A 20,099-nucleotide genomic window follows, 5' to 3' on the forward strand; every position below is an offset into this window, starting at 1 on the left:
GGACAGATTGTTATGGGCCATCCTAGAAACAACCTCAGGTTGGTGCCACCAAGGGATCCTGTCCCTTCCCTCCTGTGTCCTGCTCCCCTTCCCAGCCTCTGGTGCCCAGTGTCCATCTGCTATGGTTCCAGGGAGTACGGGAAGAGAGCAAGGCAGAGAGAGAGAGAAAGGTCGTGGTCTGAAGACTAAGGATTCAGAAAGAAGCTTGAGGGCAGTGTCAGAGGATGACCCAGGCAATGAGCCCTCTGTCCACAGTCCCAGTGCGGCTCCTTGCCAGCTACAACCAAACAGGAACCTTGGCCTTTCTTGATGTGAATGTTCTCTGCTATGGTTTAAATGTTTGTCCCCTCTCAACCTCGTGAGGAAATTGAGTCCCAGAATTGGAGGTGAGGCCTAACTAGAGGTATCTGGGTCATGGGAGTGACTTCCTCATGAATAGATTATCGCCCTCTCTAGGGAGTTGTGGGTGAGTGAGTTCTCACTCTGTTCGTTCCCTTGAGAGCTGGCACTTCCCTCCCCTCTCTGTTTTGCTTCCTCTCTTGCCATGTCATCTCTGTATACACTGGCTCCCCTTCCCCCTCCACCGTGAATGGAAGCAGCCTGAGGCCTCACCAGGAGCAGATGCTGGAGCCATGCCTCTTGTTCAGCCTGCAGAACCGTGAGCCAAATAAATCTTTTCTTTGTAAGTTACCCAGCCTCAGATATTCTTTTATAGCAACACAAACAGACTAGGGCATTCTCTTAGCTGGTGAGCTGCCTGAGGCAGAGACTGCTGTGATGCTTCTTTGCATAATCAAGCATTAAGTGCCAGCAGTATACCAGGCACTGAGCTAGGCACTAGGAACTCCCTGCCCAGGCTTGGGAAATGAACACATGAATGCCCACTGGCCAAAAACCCTCTGACGAAGTCAAAGGCTCCTTGACAGGAGCCTGCTTGGGGTTTAGGCTCTGCTACTAACTAGCTGTGTGATCCTAGGAAACTTAAGCTAAGACCTGCCCACATCAGGAAACAGACCATGATCTTGGGCAGGGTGGGTGGCCAGGCTGGTCGAAGGCAGGCAAAGCAAGACTTATAATTTAGCATGAGCTAAACCTCAAAAGAAGACGAGAAGGGTTCTGACCTAGGCTGAGAGGCCTCAGGAGCAGGAGGTGGATGGAGGAGCTCAGAGGCAGAACTGGAAGACAAGCTCCCCACTTGGCTGAACTGTCCCTAGGGACCCCACTGGCAGAAGCCCTAACAGCACTGCCAGCCCAAGCCCAAGGTGCTGAAGGACTTGGGGACATTCATATGTCACTGCAGCTGAGTCTGGGGACCTTGGAGGACCATCAGGTGCCCTCCCTCAGTGTCTGGACAGAGGAGTGGCTCCCAACCTTGGGAGGAAGCCTCAGGGAAACAGAGGTAAGATCAGAAGAGAGTCCCCCCAGGTACCACCGTGCCAGCCTGCAGGTGGGTGAGCTTTCCTTCCTGAAATGCCAGTGCTGTGGGTAGTGAACAAGCAATGCTTCTTTGCCTATGCTCTTGATGGCTTTTGTCAGGAATTCCAAACCTGCCCTGGGACCCAGGAGCAGCTGGAGGCCTCGAACTGGCAGTACAGACTCTCCACTGCACTGCACACCTGGGTCCACCTGCCCTGCATTGTCTGGGCTCCGGGCCCTTCTGGCTCCTGCTCCATCTCCCCATTCCATTTTCTCCTTTTCTTCAGGCCAGGAAACCTTGGGTGCTCACAAAAGATCTTTAGGTTTCAGACAGTTCTCTAACGTCTTCAATTTGGCCCGGGAGTGAACCTAGGGCTGGGAGACTGACCGGAAATTCTGTCCCGGGAATCACTGTAGACAAATCACTTCTCCACTCAGCCTCAATTTTCTCATCTGTAAAATGAGGACTCAGATTCAATTATTTTCTTTATTGCCCATTTAAAAATTATATTTGTTACATTAATTATTAGTCTATGGCCTATCGATTATATATCATCTGTAACAAAAAATGTATTAAATGAACAAAAGTTCAAGATAAAAATTTTCCATGATCTATTCTGTGAAATGACATCAGTATATGTGTTGGTTTCTGGCATCTTCCACCTCTGATCCAGGTTCATATTCAGTTTTAATGGCTTTACAGTAATATCACACATGGGAATTTATATTTAACATTTTCAGTCAACATTTTACCCTAAGCATTACTTTTCCTTCTCTTTTTCCTACCTCGGTCTTTTTTCCCGGCTCTCGTCCGCTGAGGTAGCCAATGTTAATAGTTTAGTTTGCATTCATATATAAATAGAGTACGCACGCATAGAATTTGCATTTGGTGAGAGGAGTCATTGTTTATTTTATAAAATTGGAATCACTCTTCATATATTTCGCTGCAACTTGCTTTTCTCATTTAACAATATGTTGTGGAAATCCATCCGGACTGAGAGATAGAGTGCTAACTAGTTCTTTTTTAATAGGTGGCATCATTGCATGCTATGGTTGAACGTATTACAGTGTATTCAACCATTTTCTGATTGATGGGGATGGGGCTGTTTCCATTATTCCCCCTCCACCACCATCACACTAAAAGCAATGCTTCTGTTGAAGAGTCAGACTCTACTGTAAAGTATTTGGAGAGATTTATTCTGAACCAAATATGATCGACCATGGCCTGCAGCACAGTCTCAAGAGGGCCTAAGAACATGTGACCAAAGCAGTTGGGCTGCAGCTTGGTTTTACACATTTTAGGAAGACATGAGACATCTGTCACCTATATAAGTGAGACTGAACCAAGGTGTACATTGGTTCAATCTGGAAAGGTGGGACAACTTGGAATATGGTCGGAGCTTCCAGGTCATAGGTAGATTCAAACATTTTCTGATTGGCAATTTGTTGAAAAGAGTTGTTATTATCGACCTGCAATCAGTAGAAGGGAGTGTCTGGGTTAAAATAAGGATGTGGAAACCAAGATTCTTCTTGTGCAGATGAAGCCTCCAGGTACTGGCTTCAGAGAGAGTAGGTTGTAAATTTTTCTTACCAGAATTAAAAAGGTGCCAGACTCTTAACTGATTTTCTCCTGGATCAGGAAAAAGACTTGGAAAGGGAAGAGGATTCGCTACAGCATGTAGATTTTCCTCCCAAGAGACAGCTTTACGGGGCCATTTCAAAATATACACAAGAAATATATTTTGCTGTGAAATACTTCCATTTCTTTCAAGGCCTGCTGTCATGTGATGCTCTGCTAGAGTCAGGTTGGAATTTGCTAGAAATTGTGTCTTATTGCTACAAAGAGTCTGTTTCATCACTCTTAAGATCTCTGTTTTAACGTTAATATTGGTCAGCTGTGCCTGAATTCCTACGGGAAGAGGGGATAAGGAGGCAGGTCCTGCCCCCACTGCCCATCAAGGCCTGAGCTAGTTTTTCAAGTTTCTTTGGAATGCCCTTGGCTAAGAAGGGGGTCCATTCAGTCAACTGGGGGCTTAGAATTTTATTTTTGGTTTACATTTCCGTAAACATTTCATAATTCACATCTACACAGATAATGGTTCAGGGCACCCCCTCCCCACATCCTCACAGCACTCATAGTTAGAAGTCTTTTTAATGTGTACCAACCAGTCTGATAAATGAGAAATGGCATCCCAGCGTGACTTTAATTTGCATTTTCCTATTTACTAGTAAGCATCTTTCCATTGGCTATGAACTTGTTCTTAACGTGAGTTTGTGTGGCAGAATTGTATCGATGAGGTAAGGCCTATTTGTTGGCTCTTTAGATTTCTCATTGCTATCCCTATCCTTTGCTTGTTTTTTTCTGCTGGGTTTGTCTTTGCACTATGAATGTGCTGGAGCTCAGGGCAGGGTATTAACTTGCCTTCTGTCATACGTTTTGCACATATATTTTCCTAGTCTATCATTCGCCTTTTGATGTCCTAGAGTATTTGTTTTCATACAGACTTTTTTTTCATTTTAATGTAGTCAGACATGTTTCTCTTTCTTTTTAATGGCTTTTCAGTTTCCTGTTTTGTTTTTTAAATCTCCCCAATACATAAGGTATATTACTGTTTCCTTCTGATTTTTTCCTTTTCATTTTTCTCATTTAAACATATAACCTTTCTGAATTTATTTTTGTCAAATTAAGGTTGGCTCAGACAGGTGTGATGGGTCACACCTGTAATCCCAGTGCTTTAGGAGGCCAAGGTGGGAGGATTGCTTGAGGCCAGGAGTTCGAGGCCAGACTGGACAACATACTGAGACTTCTGTCTCTACAAAGTTTTTCTATAATTAGCTGGGACTGGTGGCACATACCTGTAGCTGAGACAGGAGGATTGCTTGAGCCAGAAGGCTGAGGTTACAGTGAGCTATGATCACACCACCGCACTCCAGCCTGGGCAATAGAGTGAAGCTCTGTCTCTGAAAAAAAAAAACAACACAAAAATTAAGATAGCCTCCCGTGTTACTTTCCTCCGTGCAGATAGCCAAATTCAGCATTTCCCATCTACACTCTCAGACCCTGGGCTCCCCAGAGGTGCCTGGGAGGGGGCTACCAAATTCAGGACGAGGAGGTCTGGGAAGTGGCACAAATGCCCCGTCCCCCAGCCATGGAGCTGTTCTGCTTTTGTTGTTTTACAAAATAGGCTTCCAGTAAGGATTTGGTTTGGACAAAGTGTTCTGAAGCTGAAGGAATTTTGAAAATCCCTTTCAGATGATCTCTGGGGGCCCTTCCAAGTTTGACATTCTCTGACTCGATAATGCCCAGGATGGCAACTGCTTATTAAGGAAGAGAAGGCAAAGGGTCGGTGTATCGTTATCCAAAAGTAATTTCAATATTAAATCCCAGGTTGGCTCAAAGTGGATTTTAGAATCACAGCATTTTAGAGGTGGAAGGGACGTTGGAAATCCTCTAGTCTAGTGCCTCTCAATCCTGGCTGCCTGTAGAATCACCTGGGAGGTTTTTTTTTTTTTTTTTTTTTTTTAAGTCCTAGTACCCTGGACTCACGCCAGACCACGTAATTCAGAGTCCCTGGGGGAAGGGAGGGCCCAGCCATACATTTTTTTTAAAAATCTCCCCGTAATTCTAATATACAGTGGGGCTGAGAACGACTTCTCTAGTTCAACTCCCTTATTTCATCAGTAAGTCAGCTGAAGGTGAGCCATGTCTGACACAGCTGGCTAACTGTAGGGTCGGGACTGTTACCCAGATCGCTGCCTCTGGGGTTGCCTTTTTCATCTACACCAAACACCTCATCGAGCACCACTCCTCGGATTTTCAGCTGGCAACACCAAAGTCCCTGTATGAATGTTTCGTATCTTTGCATATGATCAGCTTAAAAGTCTTCACTGCATGCAATTCTGTGCATCCTAAACAAACAGACCGAGTTCTGCGTTGCAGGACCTTGGTGGAGAACAGGATCATAAAGAACAAACTATGATTTAAAAAAGCAGGACTTTTGCTCTAGACACGTGAAAGAGCCTGCTGCAGGGAGCGGGTGAAGAAGTAGTTGCCAAGGAGGTCAAGGAGGCTTCACACAGGAAGTGGCGTTTGAATTGGGCCTAATGGTTGATTGAAGAGGACTTTGATGGACAGAGAATCAGCGCTGCACTCTTGCCCATAGCAGTGACTGGCTGCCTGAGTGTTACACGGGGGGCTTAAAAGGGCAGGGATGGGGGCAGCAAGGTTTCAGGGCAGAAACGCTTTGCTTCCAGGTGGGACGGGGGCCCAGTCTGTTTCAGGCGCTCTGATCTCCCTCTGCTCTGCCCGCAGGAATGAGACCGTGCTGCATCAGTTCTGCTGCCCAGCCGCCGATGCCGAGCAGAAGCCTGCCTGCTCCGACCTGGCCTCCCAAAGGTGGGAACTGTGGCCCTTCCTCCCTTCTGCACCCCCACCTTCCTTCCTAATAGAGCAAAGCACGCACCACTGCACTGGGTATTGGGCCTCCGCCTCTTGAGTCTCATGTGGGGTTGTTTGCTTTCACCTCCTCGGGCTTCCGTTTCTCTCTGCTGCCTCTGGACCCCAGATGGGCCATTTCCAACTTTTAAGGTCATCATACCCTATCGTTCTCATCCCAAACTTACGCTCCTTTCTTCTAAATGGCCCGTGAAAAATCTAATTTTCTAAGCAGCCAGGGAAATTGATTTGATTGAGGATATTCATGTCTCACATAGTAGGGTGCCTGGCACACAGCGGTGTGCACTCAGCCCAGGCATAGTGCCCGGCCTTCCTCTTACATCAAGGATTCATACTTCTCTTTCTAGTTGCTCTTCTTCCACTCAGCCCAGGTGCCTGACTTTAAGCGTAAGGATCTCTCAGCCCTGGCTGCATTAGCTGATAGGCTTGGGATGGGATGAGAGTGTTGAGAAGTCAGGTTTTAGAGCAGGCGTCCCCAAAGTTTTTACACAGGGGGCCAGTTTACTGTCGCTCGGACCGTTGGAGGGCTGCCACATACTGTGCTCCTCTCACTGACCACCAATGAAAGAGGTGCCCCTTCCTGAAGTGCAGCGGGGGGCCGAATAAATGGCCTCAGGGGGCCGCATGCGGCCCACCGGCCGGGCAGTAGTTTGGGGACACCTGTTTTAGAGCCACCCTCCTGAGCTTTCTCCTCTGTTTTTTCCTGGGTTATCCACCCGCCCTCTGCCTCCCTGTCCCCTTCCTGGTGCTCTCCCTCCATCCTGTGATCAGCCTCCTCCCTCTGTACCTGCCCTGTCTCTCTGCCCTGGGGTTTCTCCTCTTCTGTGCCCACACCGTGTTCCCCACCTGCCCTCCGATCTGTGTGCTGTCAGTCTCTCTTGCTCTTTTCTCTTTTCCACCAGTTTGTCTGTCTGCATTCTGCACGTTTCTCTTCTCTTGACTTGTTCCTTACTCTACTTGGATTCTGGCCTGAAATTTGCCTGGTCTCTCAGTGTCCCGTTATGGAGTGAATTTGGGCGAGGTACTCCACTCCCCTGGGCCTCAGTTTCCTCACCTGGATAGTGAAGGGCTTGGTCTGTCTCAAAAGTGGCATTCACCTATCATTCCTTCAAGCCTCTCAGCTGCTCAGTGGGGCCAGACTAAGCAGGTCTTCCTGTCCCTGAAAGATAAGAGGAGGGTATGGCCGAGTGCTGTGGCTCACGCCTATAATCCTAGCACTTTGGGAGGCCGAGGTGGGTGGATCACCTGAGGTCAGGAGTTCAAGACCAGCCTGGCCATCATGGTGAAACCCCACCTAAAAAAAAAAAAAAGAGGAGGGTAAGGGTCGGAGGACCCAGAGACTTGTCCACAGTCACAGAGCAAGGACCAGCACAGCCACGGGAAGCTTAGGGCATCAGACTCCTCATGCGCACTAGTTCCAGATTTAAGATCCAATTATTCTGTAATCTTTCCCCCTTTATCCTCTGGGAAATAACTAGACAGTGATCAGAAGTGGTGGCTAGAGACCTCGGGGCACAGACAAACACCCCAGGAAAGGCATTGCTTGTAGAAGAGTTCAGAGAAAGAGGCAGGGCTCCGAGGAGGACTCAGAGAGGCCAGACACCTTAAGGGACCTTAAATCCAGAGCTGAGGGAGGGGTGGGAGTTCCTGAGGCCAGCCATGTTGAAGATGGGAGGCTGATGCTTGGGGTGTCCTCTGTGACAAGTTTTTGGCCAGGCCTGGGGACATAGAGCCACATAAGGCCAACTTGGACCCTTGAGAAGTTCTCCATGCAGTGGGACATTAGGATGCCCTCAAAGGGAACACGGCTCACCTGGAAATCAGGAGGAAGAAGAGAAATGGGAGACTGAAATAGTCAAGAGAGAAAGGAAGAGCGGAGCATGGTGATGTGGAAGACGCCAGGGCGAGGTGCAGGAAAACCCTGAGAGCCCTGGCCCCTTCCCACGGGCCCTCACTGTTCAGACACATGACCCGGGCCTCCTTCCTAGAAACTGCCTTCCTTGGTAGGGGAGAAGAGAGAAAAGCTCTCGGGCCTGCCTCCAGCCCCACCAATTCGACTCAATTCAGTGAGCATTGTATTGATACTAACCAAGCACCAGGCCTCAGTGAGGATAGATGGCACACCCTTGATAAGCCCAGGCCTGGCAGGGGCGGGCAAGAGAGACTGTCCCTTGGGTTTGCTGTGGTCTCTCCTCCCATCCACTCACAGCCTGCATGCCCACTTATGCCCCAGCACTCCCTTGCTGGCTGCGTGGTGCCCACCTGCAGCCCCAGCTCCAGGTGGGAAGGAATGGAAAAGAGGTGGTCCAGCGGCACCCCAGAAGGTAGGTAGGCGTGGGCAGGGGAGGGTTGCTGCCCTCTCAAGGGGCTAGGGCTCCAAGGGAATAGGGTCATTTTCCAGGGTTTGAGGTAGATGGTAGGAAACCCATGATCTTAGTTTCCAAGAGGTTTGCTGTTCACCTTGTTCACCTTCCCCTGGGAGGTGTGGGCTTTGAGGCTGGGGACTGGTGGTGCTCTGGGGAGGGAGGGTGGGAGGTGGGAGATTCTCTTGACTGTTGGTTCATGGAGGGGCCTATACACCCTGCCTATGGGGGCCCTCCCCCTGGGTGGGGGCAGGGAGACTTTCCCCACCCCCCAGATGGTCTGGCTCCCAGTTATTGCAGGTTGTCCTGTCTGTCTGTCTGCTTTGTAGTATCCTAGAGCCATTTTTGTCTGTCTGTCTGTCTGTCTGATGTGACTTTCTTGGCTTCTCTGGGAGGAGCCCCTCTGCATGTTTTCTGGACAGCCCAACAGTGTATGTGGTTCGCTTTTGGCTTCTTGGGGGAATTCTATCCCAAGATAAGTTTTCCATGATCAGACTCTCAGCCTCCCTACTCCCAACCCTATCACGACTCCTTCACCACCTCTCATCCCTTCCCCTAGACCAGCTGTCCCACCTCCAGAGCATAGCCTCAACTTCCCGGCGATCTCCTCTAGTGGAATGTGTTACAGTCAGAGGCCGGCCTGTGGGGCTGGCACAGGCGGTGGGTCTCGAGCCCTCTGAGGGCACCTGCTACGGGACTCTGGAGCTCTGAGACAAGCCAGGCTCCTCCCCCTATGTCTGGCTCCTCCTCCGTCAGTCTGGCTTCTTCCCTGTCAGTCTGGTTTCCCACTAGCTCAGCCAGTCTGCAGCCGAATCATGGTCTCCTGAGGGTTTCTACCATCAGCAGTTGGCCTCTACAGGAGACCCCAGTAAGGAATCCAAAGCCAGTGAATCAGGTGTCAGGGTCTTTGCTGTGTGGACTCAGCCAGCCACAGGAGCTCCCTGGCCATCCTCCTCTGCACTATGGCTGAGGCCGGCCCCCACTCCAGCTGAGCTGAGCAAGGGTCCCTTTCCTTGAGCTGCCAGGGCCCTCGCTGGGGTGCTGCAGTGGCCAGTCATCTATCTGATCAGCAACGTAGAGACGCTGCTCAGCCCAGGGGAAAGTCTGCTCCCTCCTAGAAAGATCCCAGGGCTGGAAGACAGCCTCGCCCCTGCCGAAAAGGCAGAGAAGCCTCAGCCCTACCGAGGCCAGGACAGCCTTCTCCAGCCACCTGCAGAGGAGCATCTGGTGGCTGGTGTCGGGAAAACTCTTGTCTTGGGGCTGGGAGCCTGCCAGGGAGTGATTGTCCCAGGAGTGGGAAGACTTGAAATTGAGCATGTCTGGAAGCTTGACTGTCTGCAAAGGGAGGCTGAAGGGTGGGCGTCAGTGGTTTGGGGTACAGTGGAGCAGCTATAGGGCTGGCAAAGCCCTCTGAAGCTGGATGACCAGATAGAGTTATTACGGGTTCTGCTGTTCCCTGGTTCCCCACGCCGCCCTAGGAAGACAATCTATGTCTGCCAGGGTAATTAGGAGGTGGGAGCTGGGGATGGTGCCCCCTCCCAGCAGCCAGCCAGGGGGTAGCAACTGTATGCCAGTCTCTTTCTCCCCAGAAAAGATTGCCCCCTGGTCATTGCCCCTACCGATCTCCTCTCTGCTGCCAGCTAATGACAGGGTTTTATTCTGGGGCACTGAATAGGCCAGTAATTGCAGCCCTACTTTCGATCCTGCGGGCTCCCCTCCCTTTCAGGCTCTCAGTGACATTCAGAACAAAACCCGGTAGCTGGCCAGCTGCCTCCCAGCAGAGAGCCCATTTGTCTCCGAGGGTGATAATGGGGCCAAGATGAGGAAGATGGGTTTCTATGAGTGTAATGGGAGGAGGCAGCTGTGGGAGAGAGTGGGGCTCAGGAGAGGGAGGTGCGGCTAAGGCAGCGGAGGCTGGTTTCTTGGGGGAGAAGCGGGCTCAAGACGGGGAGGTGGGCTCAGGAGGGGGGAGGGGGAGGTGGGGCTCAGGAGGAAAGGCGGGGCTCCGGAGGAGAGGCGGAGTTCAGGATGGGGAGGCGGGGCTCAAAGAGGAGGCCGGGCTCAGGGGGGAAGGCGGGCTCAGGAGGGAAGGTGCTAGGGAGGAAACAGAACAAGTCCTAGGCCTCCGGAGCAAGAAGGGATCTGAGTAGGGATCTGGGGCGCTGTGAACCTCTGCCAACTGAAGTGACTCACTCCTAGTCCTTGCTCCTTCCTTTTCAACCCACCCCACTCCGAGACGGAGGACACCAATATTTATTGAATGTATGATTTATTGAACATGCCAGGGACATTCTCCTGGGCATTCTTGATATTTTATCTCACGTAATTCTGTGAGATAGGTGTTATTCCCATTTACACATAAGGAATCTAGAATGGAGAGAAGTTAGGTATCTTGACCGAGGGACCACTGCTAATTATTTCCGGAGCTGGACGGTGAACCCAGGTCCAACTGCAATACGCAACCTCTTTTTTCAGAGCTGCTGCTAGAATTCTTTTTTAAGAGCTCAAGAGAAATCCTTCCAGCCATTTCACTGGATCTTAAATAACATCTATTTTCTCTGATTATAGTTGTTGGAAACGTGAAAAATACAGAATATAAAGAAGAAAATATAAATGGGACTTCATCATGTAGAATTAACTGATGTTAATATTTTAGTGTGCAGCCTCCCAGTGTTTTATTTTCTATGCGTTGGGTTCCACATCCTCCCCACGCCCATTTAAAAAAAAAAAAAAATGTTCTGTAGTCTGCATTTCCCACCTGGCGTAGCGTACTGCGCGCCTGCAGAGGGCCTCCTCCCCGACCAGTCCCCCACGCGGGGTGCCTTGGAGGAAGGGGCACCGGTCCGAGAACGCCTGCAGGGAGCGCCCTGCGTTAGCATAGCCGGAGCATCTCCGCGTCTCCTGCCTCTTTCCATCCGCCGTGATGGGGGCTGAAGCCTGATCGGTGGACCAGCCAGTGTTTACCCAGCGATTACAGAGCAATTAAATTCTCAATCGATACAGTTTAGTTTTCAAACAGCTAGGCCCGGGCGCGAGGCCTCACGTGCCTGTTCTAGGCTGCCGGGAAACCGGCACCAGCCACTGGTGGCTTAGGGCGGCAGCGTGGGCCAGGCAAGCGGTACAGCTCCGTCCTCCTTCCCTGGAGAGGGGTAGAAAAGCCCACCCTGCCTGCCTGGCCCCAAGCTCCGGGTGTCTGCCTCCCGCCCCAGGATGGCAATGGCGGCAGGGGAGGTTAAGGGAAATTTTCTCTGTCTCCTTCAGGGTTCGCTGGTTGGTTGGGAGAGGACTTCCGAGGGGTTGGGATGGGATGAAAATCCCCACAAGCCCCCTGCAGTGGCGGGGAGCATTGCCTGCTGGCAGGGACAGGGTTGGGGAGGGCGATATTCCTGGGGTTTGAAGACTGGGCTCTGGGGTGGGACCCAGCGGTCCCTGCACAGAAGCGAGCAGCCTGGGGAGAGGACCCTGCTCCTGTGGTTTGGGCTTTGAGAGCAGGTGTGATCGTGGGTGGTCTGAGGAGCTCCGTGTAGCTAGAGGAGAATCCAGTTGGCGTGGGCTCCATGCCCAGGAAGACGGCTGCATTCCGTCCTGGAGCTACAGGAATCTGCCCTAAGGAACTGTGTGACCTGTCACTTTACCACCCTGTGCCTTTTTGTCCCATTCGAGTCCCTCGCCAGGTTCAGGAGGGATAATAAACCAAAACAGAGGTCAAAGTACTTGGACACTTTGGGAGGGGGTATAAATATATCCCAGAGAGTATTAGGAACGTTTTGTCTTGTCCTTGACTTTTGACTTTCTGTTCAGGGGGCGCTCCTCAGCTGGGATGTGAAACTCCCATTGAGAGTCAACTGTTTGCTCAGGCTAATTTCCTTGTGTAATTTTCCTTCCCAGGCCTCGAGCCATCCTCTGAGACTGACCCCTTCATGTGACCTAGGCTGTCACCAGAGGGCGCTTGGGAAACTTGTGATGCTGTGCTGGGGCTGCCCTCAAATAGCTGCTCCTTAAGGCAGGTGACTTTTTGTCAGGAACATCTTTAGAGATGACTGGAGGAGAACTCCCCCTAACCCTATGTTTGTTTGGTGTCTCCCACCCATGACGGAGAGGAAGCAAATACTGGCCACCATGTGCTGAGTGCTAGCTATGTGCTTTGCAAGAATTATCTTATTTAACCCCTAATAGAAGCTGGTGAAATATTACTCCCATTTTACAGACAGGGAAACTGAGGATCAGACACAACGAATGACTTGACCCGGGGCCATGTAGCTGGTGAATAGCAGAGCTAGGTTTTGCACCAGGTGCTTGTCAGTTGCAGCCTGTAGCCACCAGGGCAGGAGGACAGCAGGAGGCAGGCGTTGTCAAGTGTGGGAAGTGAAAGTGTGGCAGGAAGGTGACAGCTGCTTCCCATGTCTCCAGCCACAGCCAGCGGGTGGCTGAGAGCACATAGGTTATTGTTCAGGGCCTCAAAAGGCCTGGCCTCTCTGCCCTGCCCCTTCACCCTGTCCCTTGAGGCTGTGTGTGGCCATCAGGTAAATGCACCAGAGCAACCAAACTGAAGATAGGAGTGACCCAGAGAATATTTTTAGGGAATAGAAACAGAAACAACAACAATGCTGGTTTTATTATTAAGGAAATACACATAACTAAGGATAATACTTCCAGGACAACAAGCAAAAGACGCACAAGGAACATCTATGCTTTCCCTAGTCCAGGGTATTTGGTAATGCAGTTTTACCTAGTTTTCTGGGAAACAGGTTTTGTTTCATTTGCTGGAAACTTCTTGTTGGAATCTTTTGGATCGTCTTTTTTCACTTCTGGGAAGAGTAACCTCTGTAGGCGTAGAGATTTTTCTAATCTCACTATTTCCTGTGCTTTTGTTTTGTTTTGTCTTCTGAAAGGTCTTTGCCCATTCACTTATCTTCTGAGCAATAACCTAACAACAAAAATGACTTATAATTTCAAGAATTGTATCTGATGTATGACAAAAAGGGTTTTTAATTTGTTTCATTGAACCAAAAAAGAAGGAATCTATAGCAAGAGTGATTTGATCAGATATGGCATTCTTAAGACCAGGCGTCCCCAGACTTTTTACACAGGGGGCCAGTTCACTGTCCCTCAGACCGTTGAAGGGCCGCCACATACTGTGCTCCTCTCACTGACCACCAAGAAAGAGGTGCCCCTTCCTGAAGTGCAGTGGGGGGCCGGATAAATGGCCTCAGGGGGCCGCATGCGGCCCGCGGGCCGTAGTTTGGGGACGCCTGCTTAAGACTTCTTACTGCCATTGAGAGGCCTTGGAATGGCCTCAAGAAGGTGATTTTGGCTGGGTGTGGTGGCTCACGCCTGTAATCCCAGAACTTTGGGAGGCTGAAGTGGTGGATCACGAGGTCAGGAGATCGAGACCATCCTGGCCAACATGGTGAAACCCCATCTCTACTAAAATACAAACAATTAGCCGGGTGTGGTGGTGCAAGCCTGTAGTCCCAGCTACTTGGGAGGCTGAAGCAGGAGAATCGCTTGAACACAGGAGGCGGAGGTTGCAATGAGCCAAGATCGCACCACTGCACTCCAGCCTGGTGACAGACTCAAACTCTGTCTCAAAAAAAAAAAAAAAAAAGGAGGTTTTTAGAGATTTCTTTTGTGATGATTAAAAAAACGAAACAGTAAAGACAGCTGCCTATGAAGGAAGACTGGAGTGTGTTGCTGTCTCCAGCAGGGAGACTTTCCGTCATTCCCCTTAGCACCCTCTAGGTGAAGTGGCTCCCATTGTCTGAGGCCACATCTGGGTATCATTTGTTCTAAGATTATTTTGACGGCATTCCCAGCAGTGGCAGTTGGGAGGGGGAAGGTCTCCACCCAGCTGGGGAGGTGGTCCACTATTACCAGTAGATACTTCAGGCTCCTTATTTTGGACATTTCTGTTAAATCTACTTGAATGCTCTGAAATGGCCTTCACCCAGGAGGTCTCCCTCCCGTAGTCTGTTTTCTAACTGCCTTTTTGTTGATTCTCTGGCAGGTCACACAACCCTCACACTCTCGTTTAACAAGGGTATAAATCCCTGCACACCCAAAACTCTTGAGTATTGCATCACACATGGCCTGGGGACCCCAGCGACTTCCCTTATGCAGTATGTCAGTTCCCTCATTATGGGTTTGCTTATCATTTCTGTCCCATCAGGGAGCACCCAGCTCCCATTCTCAGTTTGAGTGGCCCTATCTTGCCCCGCTCTTCCCCTTTAGAAAATTGCTACTCAGGAGGCTGAGGCAGGAGAATCGCTTGAACCCAGGAGGCGGAGGTTGCGGTGAGCCGAGATCGCGCCATTGCACTCCAGCCTGGGTAACAAGAGCGAAACTCCGTCTCAAAAAAAAAAAAAAAGAAAGAAAATTGCGGTTTTAACGCCACCTTAGGGGTATCTGGGATTCGGCTAAACAGTTTCACTTCCTTCTCCAGGGAGGCTTGCTTAGCAGCTCCGTCCACAAGCCCATTCCCTTCAGCTCCTGCAGTGTTTCCTTTCTCAGGGCCATTTACGTGAACTATGGCCACCTCTGCTGGAAGCGGGAGGCTTTCTACAACTTGTCTGACCAGTCTCCCATGTACCAGTTCTTTCCCCTGCTATTTATTAGGCCTGGCTTTGTCCACATCTTTCCAGAGTGTGTATTACTCCGTAGGGATACTTGGAATTAGCATATATTGTGCCTTCTTGGCCTTGCAGGAGCTTCAGGGCCTGGTTAACAGCATGTAAATTCACAGGTTTGGGCTGACAATTATTGGGTGATCTACCTTGTTCTCATACAATTTGTTTGTTTCCATCAATGACAGCACAGGCATTGTGTCTTTTACTTTCTATCACTTGGGATGGCCCATCCACAAACAGCTTCGTTCCATCGTGTAGCAGAGTTTCTTTAAGGTCTCGTCTCACTTTAGTTTGATATTCTGTAATATCTAAACAGCTACGGTCTGCTACCTTCTTCTTCTCCTCTCCTTTCCGTAAGAAACTGGCTGGAGTTAGGTTAGGCACCTCTCCAGGGCCTACTGACCCCAGGAAGAACTTGCGGAGGCAAGAGACTGAGCAGCTGGCCTCCCAGGGTGCCTGTGGCCTGGCTCTGCTGGGTCTGCTGTTTGGAAGAGCTGCCAGCCTATGGCTCCTTCCCTGACAGGCAGTCTCATCAGCAAGGGCACCCCTGGCTCCTTCTTTGTTTTGAAGACACCATTCGTCTCCCTGGCAGCCCAAGAGCTGCACTGTTCATATTCCACGCCACCCCGGCTGGTGACCCAGCAACTGCGAAGGGTCCAGGTTTGTCCTGCTCTGAAAGGGGACTCAGTGGATTTTCTTCCTCCTCAGTTGCAAGGATGCTCTTCTCGCCCAGCCTGGCTCTGGGAAACAGAATTTTCATATAACCGACCTCAAAAGATCCCGGCAGACCTCTCCGCAGCACGAGCTCTCTCTACTTCTGGGACGGCAAACTGGCATTTTCTCTCAGCTGTATTGGGTTTTTAAGTTTTTAGAACTGATCGCCAGCATAAAAATCCTATTTCACCTAAAAAGTCAGAATTCTGGCCTCTGACAAAGCAATCTGGCAACACAGGGCCGGCACCGTAAGAACAGCTCAGCAGCTGCTGCCCCTTTAACAGGGATGCCCTCTTCAGGTAGCCACAGCCCCCCCCAGCCCTGCAGCCCTCCTCACCTTTGCTGGCCCTGTAGTCCTTTGAGTTTACAACCCTAGTTCCTCCCTCAGGTAGCCCCCAAGCCCTTCTGCAGCCGCCCCTGTGGACTTACAGCCTCTCAGTGAAACAACTAAACCTTAATGGCCATCTCATCCATTTACCCTTCCATACCTAACCTGAATCCTTTCCACCACCTGACAAACAGCCATGCCGTCTTTGCTGCAGGCAACCCCCTGCTCCTCCAGCAGCCTGATCCTAAACTCTCCTCCACATCCCCAGGTCCCGGGCCCTGTCCCTCCCCAGTGGCCGAACCCTTTCCCGGCACCGCCTTGTTGCTTGAGCCTCTAGAACCTTCCCCAGCCCTGCCGACCTCTCCACATCCTCCTGCTTCCTCTTGTACTCTTTCTTCCTTTTATGTTATTTTTCTCCCCAGTATCACTGTCTGCGTCTGTCTTTGATCTCTGTCGTTTCCAGTCTCTTTTTCCTTTTCTGTCTCTCTCTGTCATCCCGTTTCCTTTTTCCCCTCACACTTAGTTTCTTCCTTTCTCTCTCTCTCTCTCTCTCTCTCTCTCTGTCTCTCTCTCTCTTTCTTCCTCCCTTGGCACAAGATAAGCTGTGCTGGGCCCTGTGCCCCCAACCCCCCGCCCTACCTTCCATCTGTAAAGATGAACAGCTCTGCCAAAATGACAAAGATTCAGCAGTAGCATTTTTTTTTTTTTTTTTGAGACAGGGTTTCACTTTTGTTGCCCAGGCTATAGTGCAGTGGCACGATCTCAGCTCACCACAACCTCCTTCTCCCAGCTTCAAGCAATTCTCCTGCCTCAGCCTCCCAAGTAGCTGGGATTATAGGCATGCGCCACCACATCTGGCCAATTTTGTATTTTTAGTAGAGATGGGATTTCTCCATGTTGGTCAGGTTGGTCTCGAACTCCTGAACTCAGGTGATCCACCTGCCTCGGCCTCCAAAAGTGCTGGGATTACAGGTGTGAACCACTTTTATCAACAGCTTTCAGCAGCAACTTCCACACACAGTTGTGTGGCCAGCTCCCCCTTGCCTTCAGGATCAACAGCTTAACTCTCTCTCTCTCTCTCTCTCTCTTGCTCTGACTCTCTGTCTCTCTCTGTTTCTCTCTCTCACTCAGTCTCTCTCTCTCTTACTCTGTCTCTCTCTCTCTCTCTTGTTCTGTCTCTCACTCTGTCTCTCACTCTGTCTCTCTTGCTCTGTCTCTCACTCTGTCTCTCTCTCTTGCTCTCTCTCGCTCTCTCTCTGTCTCTCTCACTCTCTCTCGCTCTCTTGCTCTGTCTCTCTCTCTCTCTTGCTCTGACTCTCTGTCTCTCTCTGTTTCTCTCTCTCACTCAGTCTCTCTCTCTCTTACTCTGTCTCTCTCTCTCTCTCTCTCTCTCTCGTTCTGTCTCTCACTCTGTCTCTCACTCTGTCTCTCTCTCTTGCTCTGTCTCTCACTCTGTCTTTCTCTCCTGCTCTCTCTCTCTCTCTGTCTGTCTCTCTCACTCTCTCTCGCTCTCTTGCTCTCTCTCTCTCTCTCTCTCTCTCTCTCTCTCTCTCTCTGACCCTCTGAGTTTGCCATTTCCTCCCCTTTCTCTTTCCAATTTTCTTTTTTTACTTCTCTTTCTCCCTATCCCAGTTTCTCTTTTCTTTCTTCTTATAAAAACCTTCGGAGCTACCCTCAGTAATTCCTTATTTGGGTTTTCATTCCATCCATAAATCTGTTGCAGTATCAGGCCAACTTTTAGTTACAAAATTAACTTTTAAAAGGCCTTGCCCTGCTGGGTCCTCTGGGCCTAATCCTGAATATTTTCCTATTTGATCTCTGAGCCTCTGCAGAAATGCAGAGGGAGTCTCCGCTTTTTCTTGCTGGATCTCAAATGCTTTCAAGACATTTGTGTTCTAAAAGTGGACTTTTTAATCCCTTTAGTCATTAGCTTCCTTGGGTTCCGCATTTGGGCCTCATCTCTGGGGTCACTGTTATCCCTTCTGGGATTTGCATTTAGGAATTTCTGCTCAGCTGGCAGGACTCCTTCCCTGGAGGATGGGGTCTCTCCCAAATGGTCATGGCTGCCTTTAAAATCATTCCCCTTTCTTCCGCAGTAAATACTCGTGATTGACATTATCTTAGCTCAAACATAAAAATTAGGTCCTAAAAATTGATCTAGCTGCTCTGCTGAACCCAGGGGGTCTTCCCAGAGTGGGCTCATTTCCTTTTTAAAATTCCTAACCCAAGTACTTGTTAGAGGTGCACTCACAAACCCAACTCCCCCCTGCCCCATAGAGACTTCTCTAAGAGGGTGTCTGTTAGACGTCTGCTGTTTAGAAGGAATCGGGAAGTTCTCAACGCGCTTCTTACATTGTTCTCATTCTTTCCTCAAGTTTGGGTAAGAATTTAAGGGAGCATGACCCCCAGATTCCTCCTGGTGCAGCCTTCCTGTTGCCCCCCATCTCCCTGTCTTCTACTTCGTGAGATGTAGGGGAGGGCAAGCGTGTTAGAGGATCCCAGGGCTTTATACTACGGTCTTTTTCTTCTTTTCTTAAGGGTGAACGACGGGGCTAATTCACTAATCTAACAAAGAGCATAACCTGTTTCCTCTTGTGAGGATGGGGTTTGATTATTCACATAGAGAATTAAAACTTGGCACATCCAATCCTCATCTGAGCCAAACTTAGGCCAAAAGACCGAAGGTTGATGAATGGGGTCTTTGGGCCAGATAAAACAGCAAGACTTTATGATTTTTTGCTTTTCATTGTCCTTGGTTTGCGGATTACCCCTTCAGACCTGCAACATTCTCCCCAATGGACTATTTGGGGGAAAGTCAGAAGAATTGCCTTTAGTGCCCTCTTTCCTCTGTTCCCTGGGCCTAGAATTCTTGTTTCCCATTTTCAGTTGGTCTCTGTGTCTGAGCTGTTCCCTGTGTACTCAGCCCCCGTTACTGGAGGTTTCTTGCACACCCCAAGACCTCTGAAGAGGCCCAACCACCAAGCAGTACTTAGAGTTTAATTTTCCGACCTTGGCTCACACACGAGGTGGCCTGGTTGCCGCGGTGCCTGCTTCTCTCCCTGTGTCACTTTCACTGTCTCCTGAATAAACAGTTTCAGGTTTGTCTACGGCCTCTACGGAAGCTGAGACATTCGGACAGAGTGGGCCACATAAATCAAGTGGGACTCGTCTCCCCTCTCGGCTGGAGTCTCACTCCACGCAGGCACGGAGATCCCCGTATGGGCCACCAGGTCATGAGAAACAAACTCACCCGTCCAAACCCAAAGAATGGACTCAGAGACCCGGAGAACAGCAAAAGTGAGACTTTTAATGACAGTCTTGCAAGATCAGGTGTCTGATGAGCAGGCACACCCAGCACAGTTTCAACAGGCAATTTATCCCCCAGTGCGCAGGCCCCTCCCCTGGTTCCTCAGAGGCTGAGTACTGTGGGGGCACAGTCTTCCAGAAGGTTGCCTAGTGATCATTGGGTAGGGGCTTTAGGTGTTGTCTTTAGGGTGGTTTTGCTGCATTTTGTTGCAGCCCACAATGCATTGCAATCTTAGTTAGCTCAGGGGCTCTTAAAATATTTGATTTGTGACTGGAGTAGCTGGGCAGGCTGATAAGAAAAAACAAAATGAGCTATTTTGTAGGCTGGTAAACTTTCATCTTAGACTCAACTGCTTTGGTTCGGGTGAGGGCAACTAAGGGGTGGGGAAGTGGGAGAGGCCGACAAGCAGGCATCAGCTATCCAAGCAGGGGCCGAGGATACCTGTTTCTTCTGTAGTTTTCTGACCTAAGCCGGTTCAAGGCACTTTGTCTTAGACATGGACCACTGTATACATTATTTCCATCAAAGAGCCAGGGGAGTAAGAGTAAGGGTCGGGTGACCTACGGCCTTGGGATTTGGAAGGGAGCCGAGGAGAAGGGGCAGACCAGGGCAGCACTGGGGCTTCCGGAAGAAGCTGGTGCTTCCTCCATGCTGACGTAGACAAGGCACCCCCACTTCTCTGGACCCCAGTTTTCTCAACCGTAGCATGAAGGGGTGCACTGTCTAATCCCCAAGGCCCTCTGCCCAGAATTCTATAAAAAGGCCCTCTGCATGGCCAGGGATGGGACCTGCTCATGGAGAGACCCGGGCATTACAAAGCCAAACAAATGGCGGGTGGTGGGGTGCAAATGTTGACCCTCTGGAGAAATGCAGTGTTGGAGCAGAAGAG

General features: G+C 50.1%; 1 protein-coding gene across 12 annotated transcripts in view; it reads left to right on the top strand.

Annotated features, from left to right (window-relative positions):
* Window positions 1–20,099, top strand: part of IQSEC3 (IQ motif and Sec7 domain ArfGEF 3) — a 110,360-nt gene that overhangs the window by 27,620 nt on the left and 62,641 nt on the right. For all 12 annotated transcript variants that reach the window (XR_005577201.2, XR_012518607.1, XR_005577202.2 and 9 more), the window contains exon 2: window positions 5,729–5,812. Coding sequence is in view for 9 of the 12 variants with exons in the window: in XM_074403305.1 (XP_074259406.1) it covers window positions 5,729–5,812 (84 nt within the window). In the remaining 3 variants the exon portion in view is untranslated. The remainder of the gene's footprint in view (window positions 1–5,728; window positions 5,813–20,099) is intronic.

This window comes from Saimiri boliviensis, chromosome 7 (genome assembly GCF_048565385.1).
Source record: "Saimiri boliviensis isolate mSaiBol1 chromosome 7, mSaiBol1.pri, whole genome shotgun sequence".
Lineage (NCBI taxonomy): Eukaryota > Metazoa > Chordata > Mammalia > Primates > Cebidae > Saimiri > Saimiri boliviensis.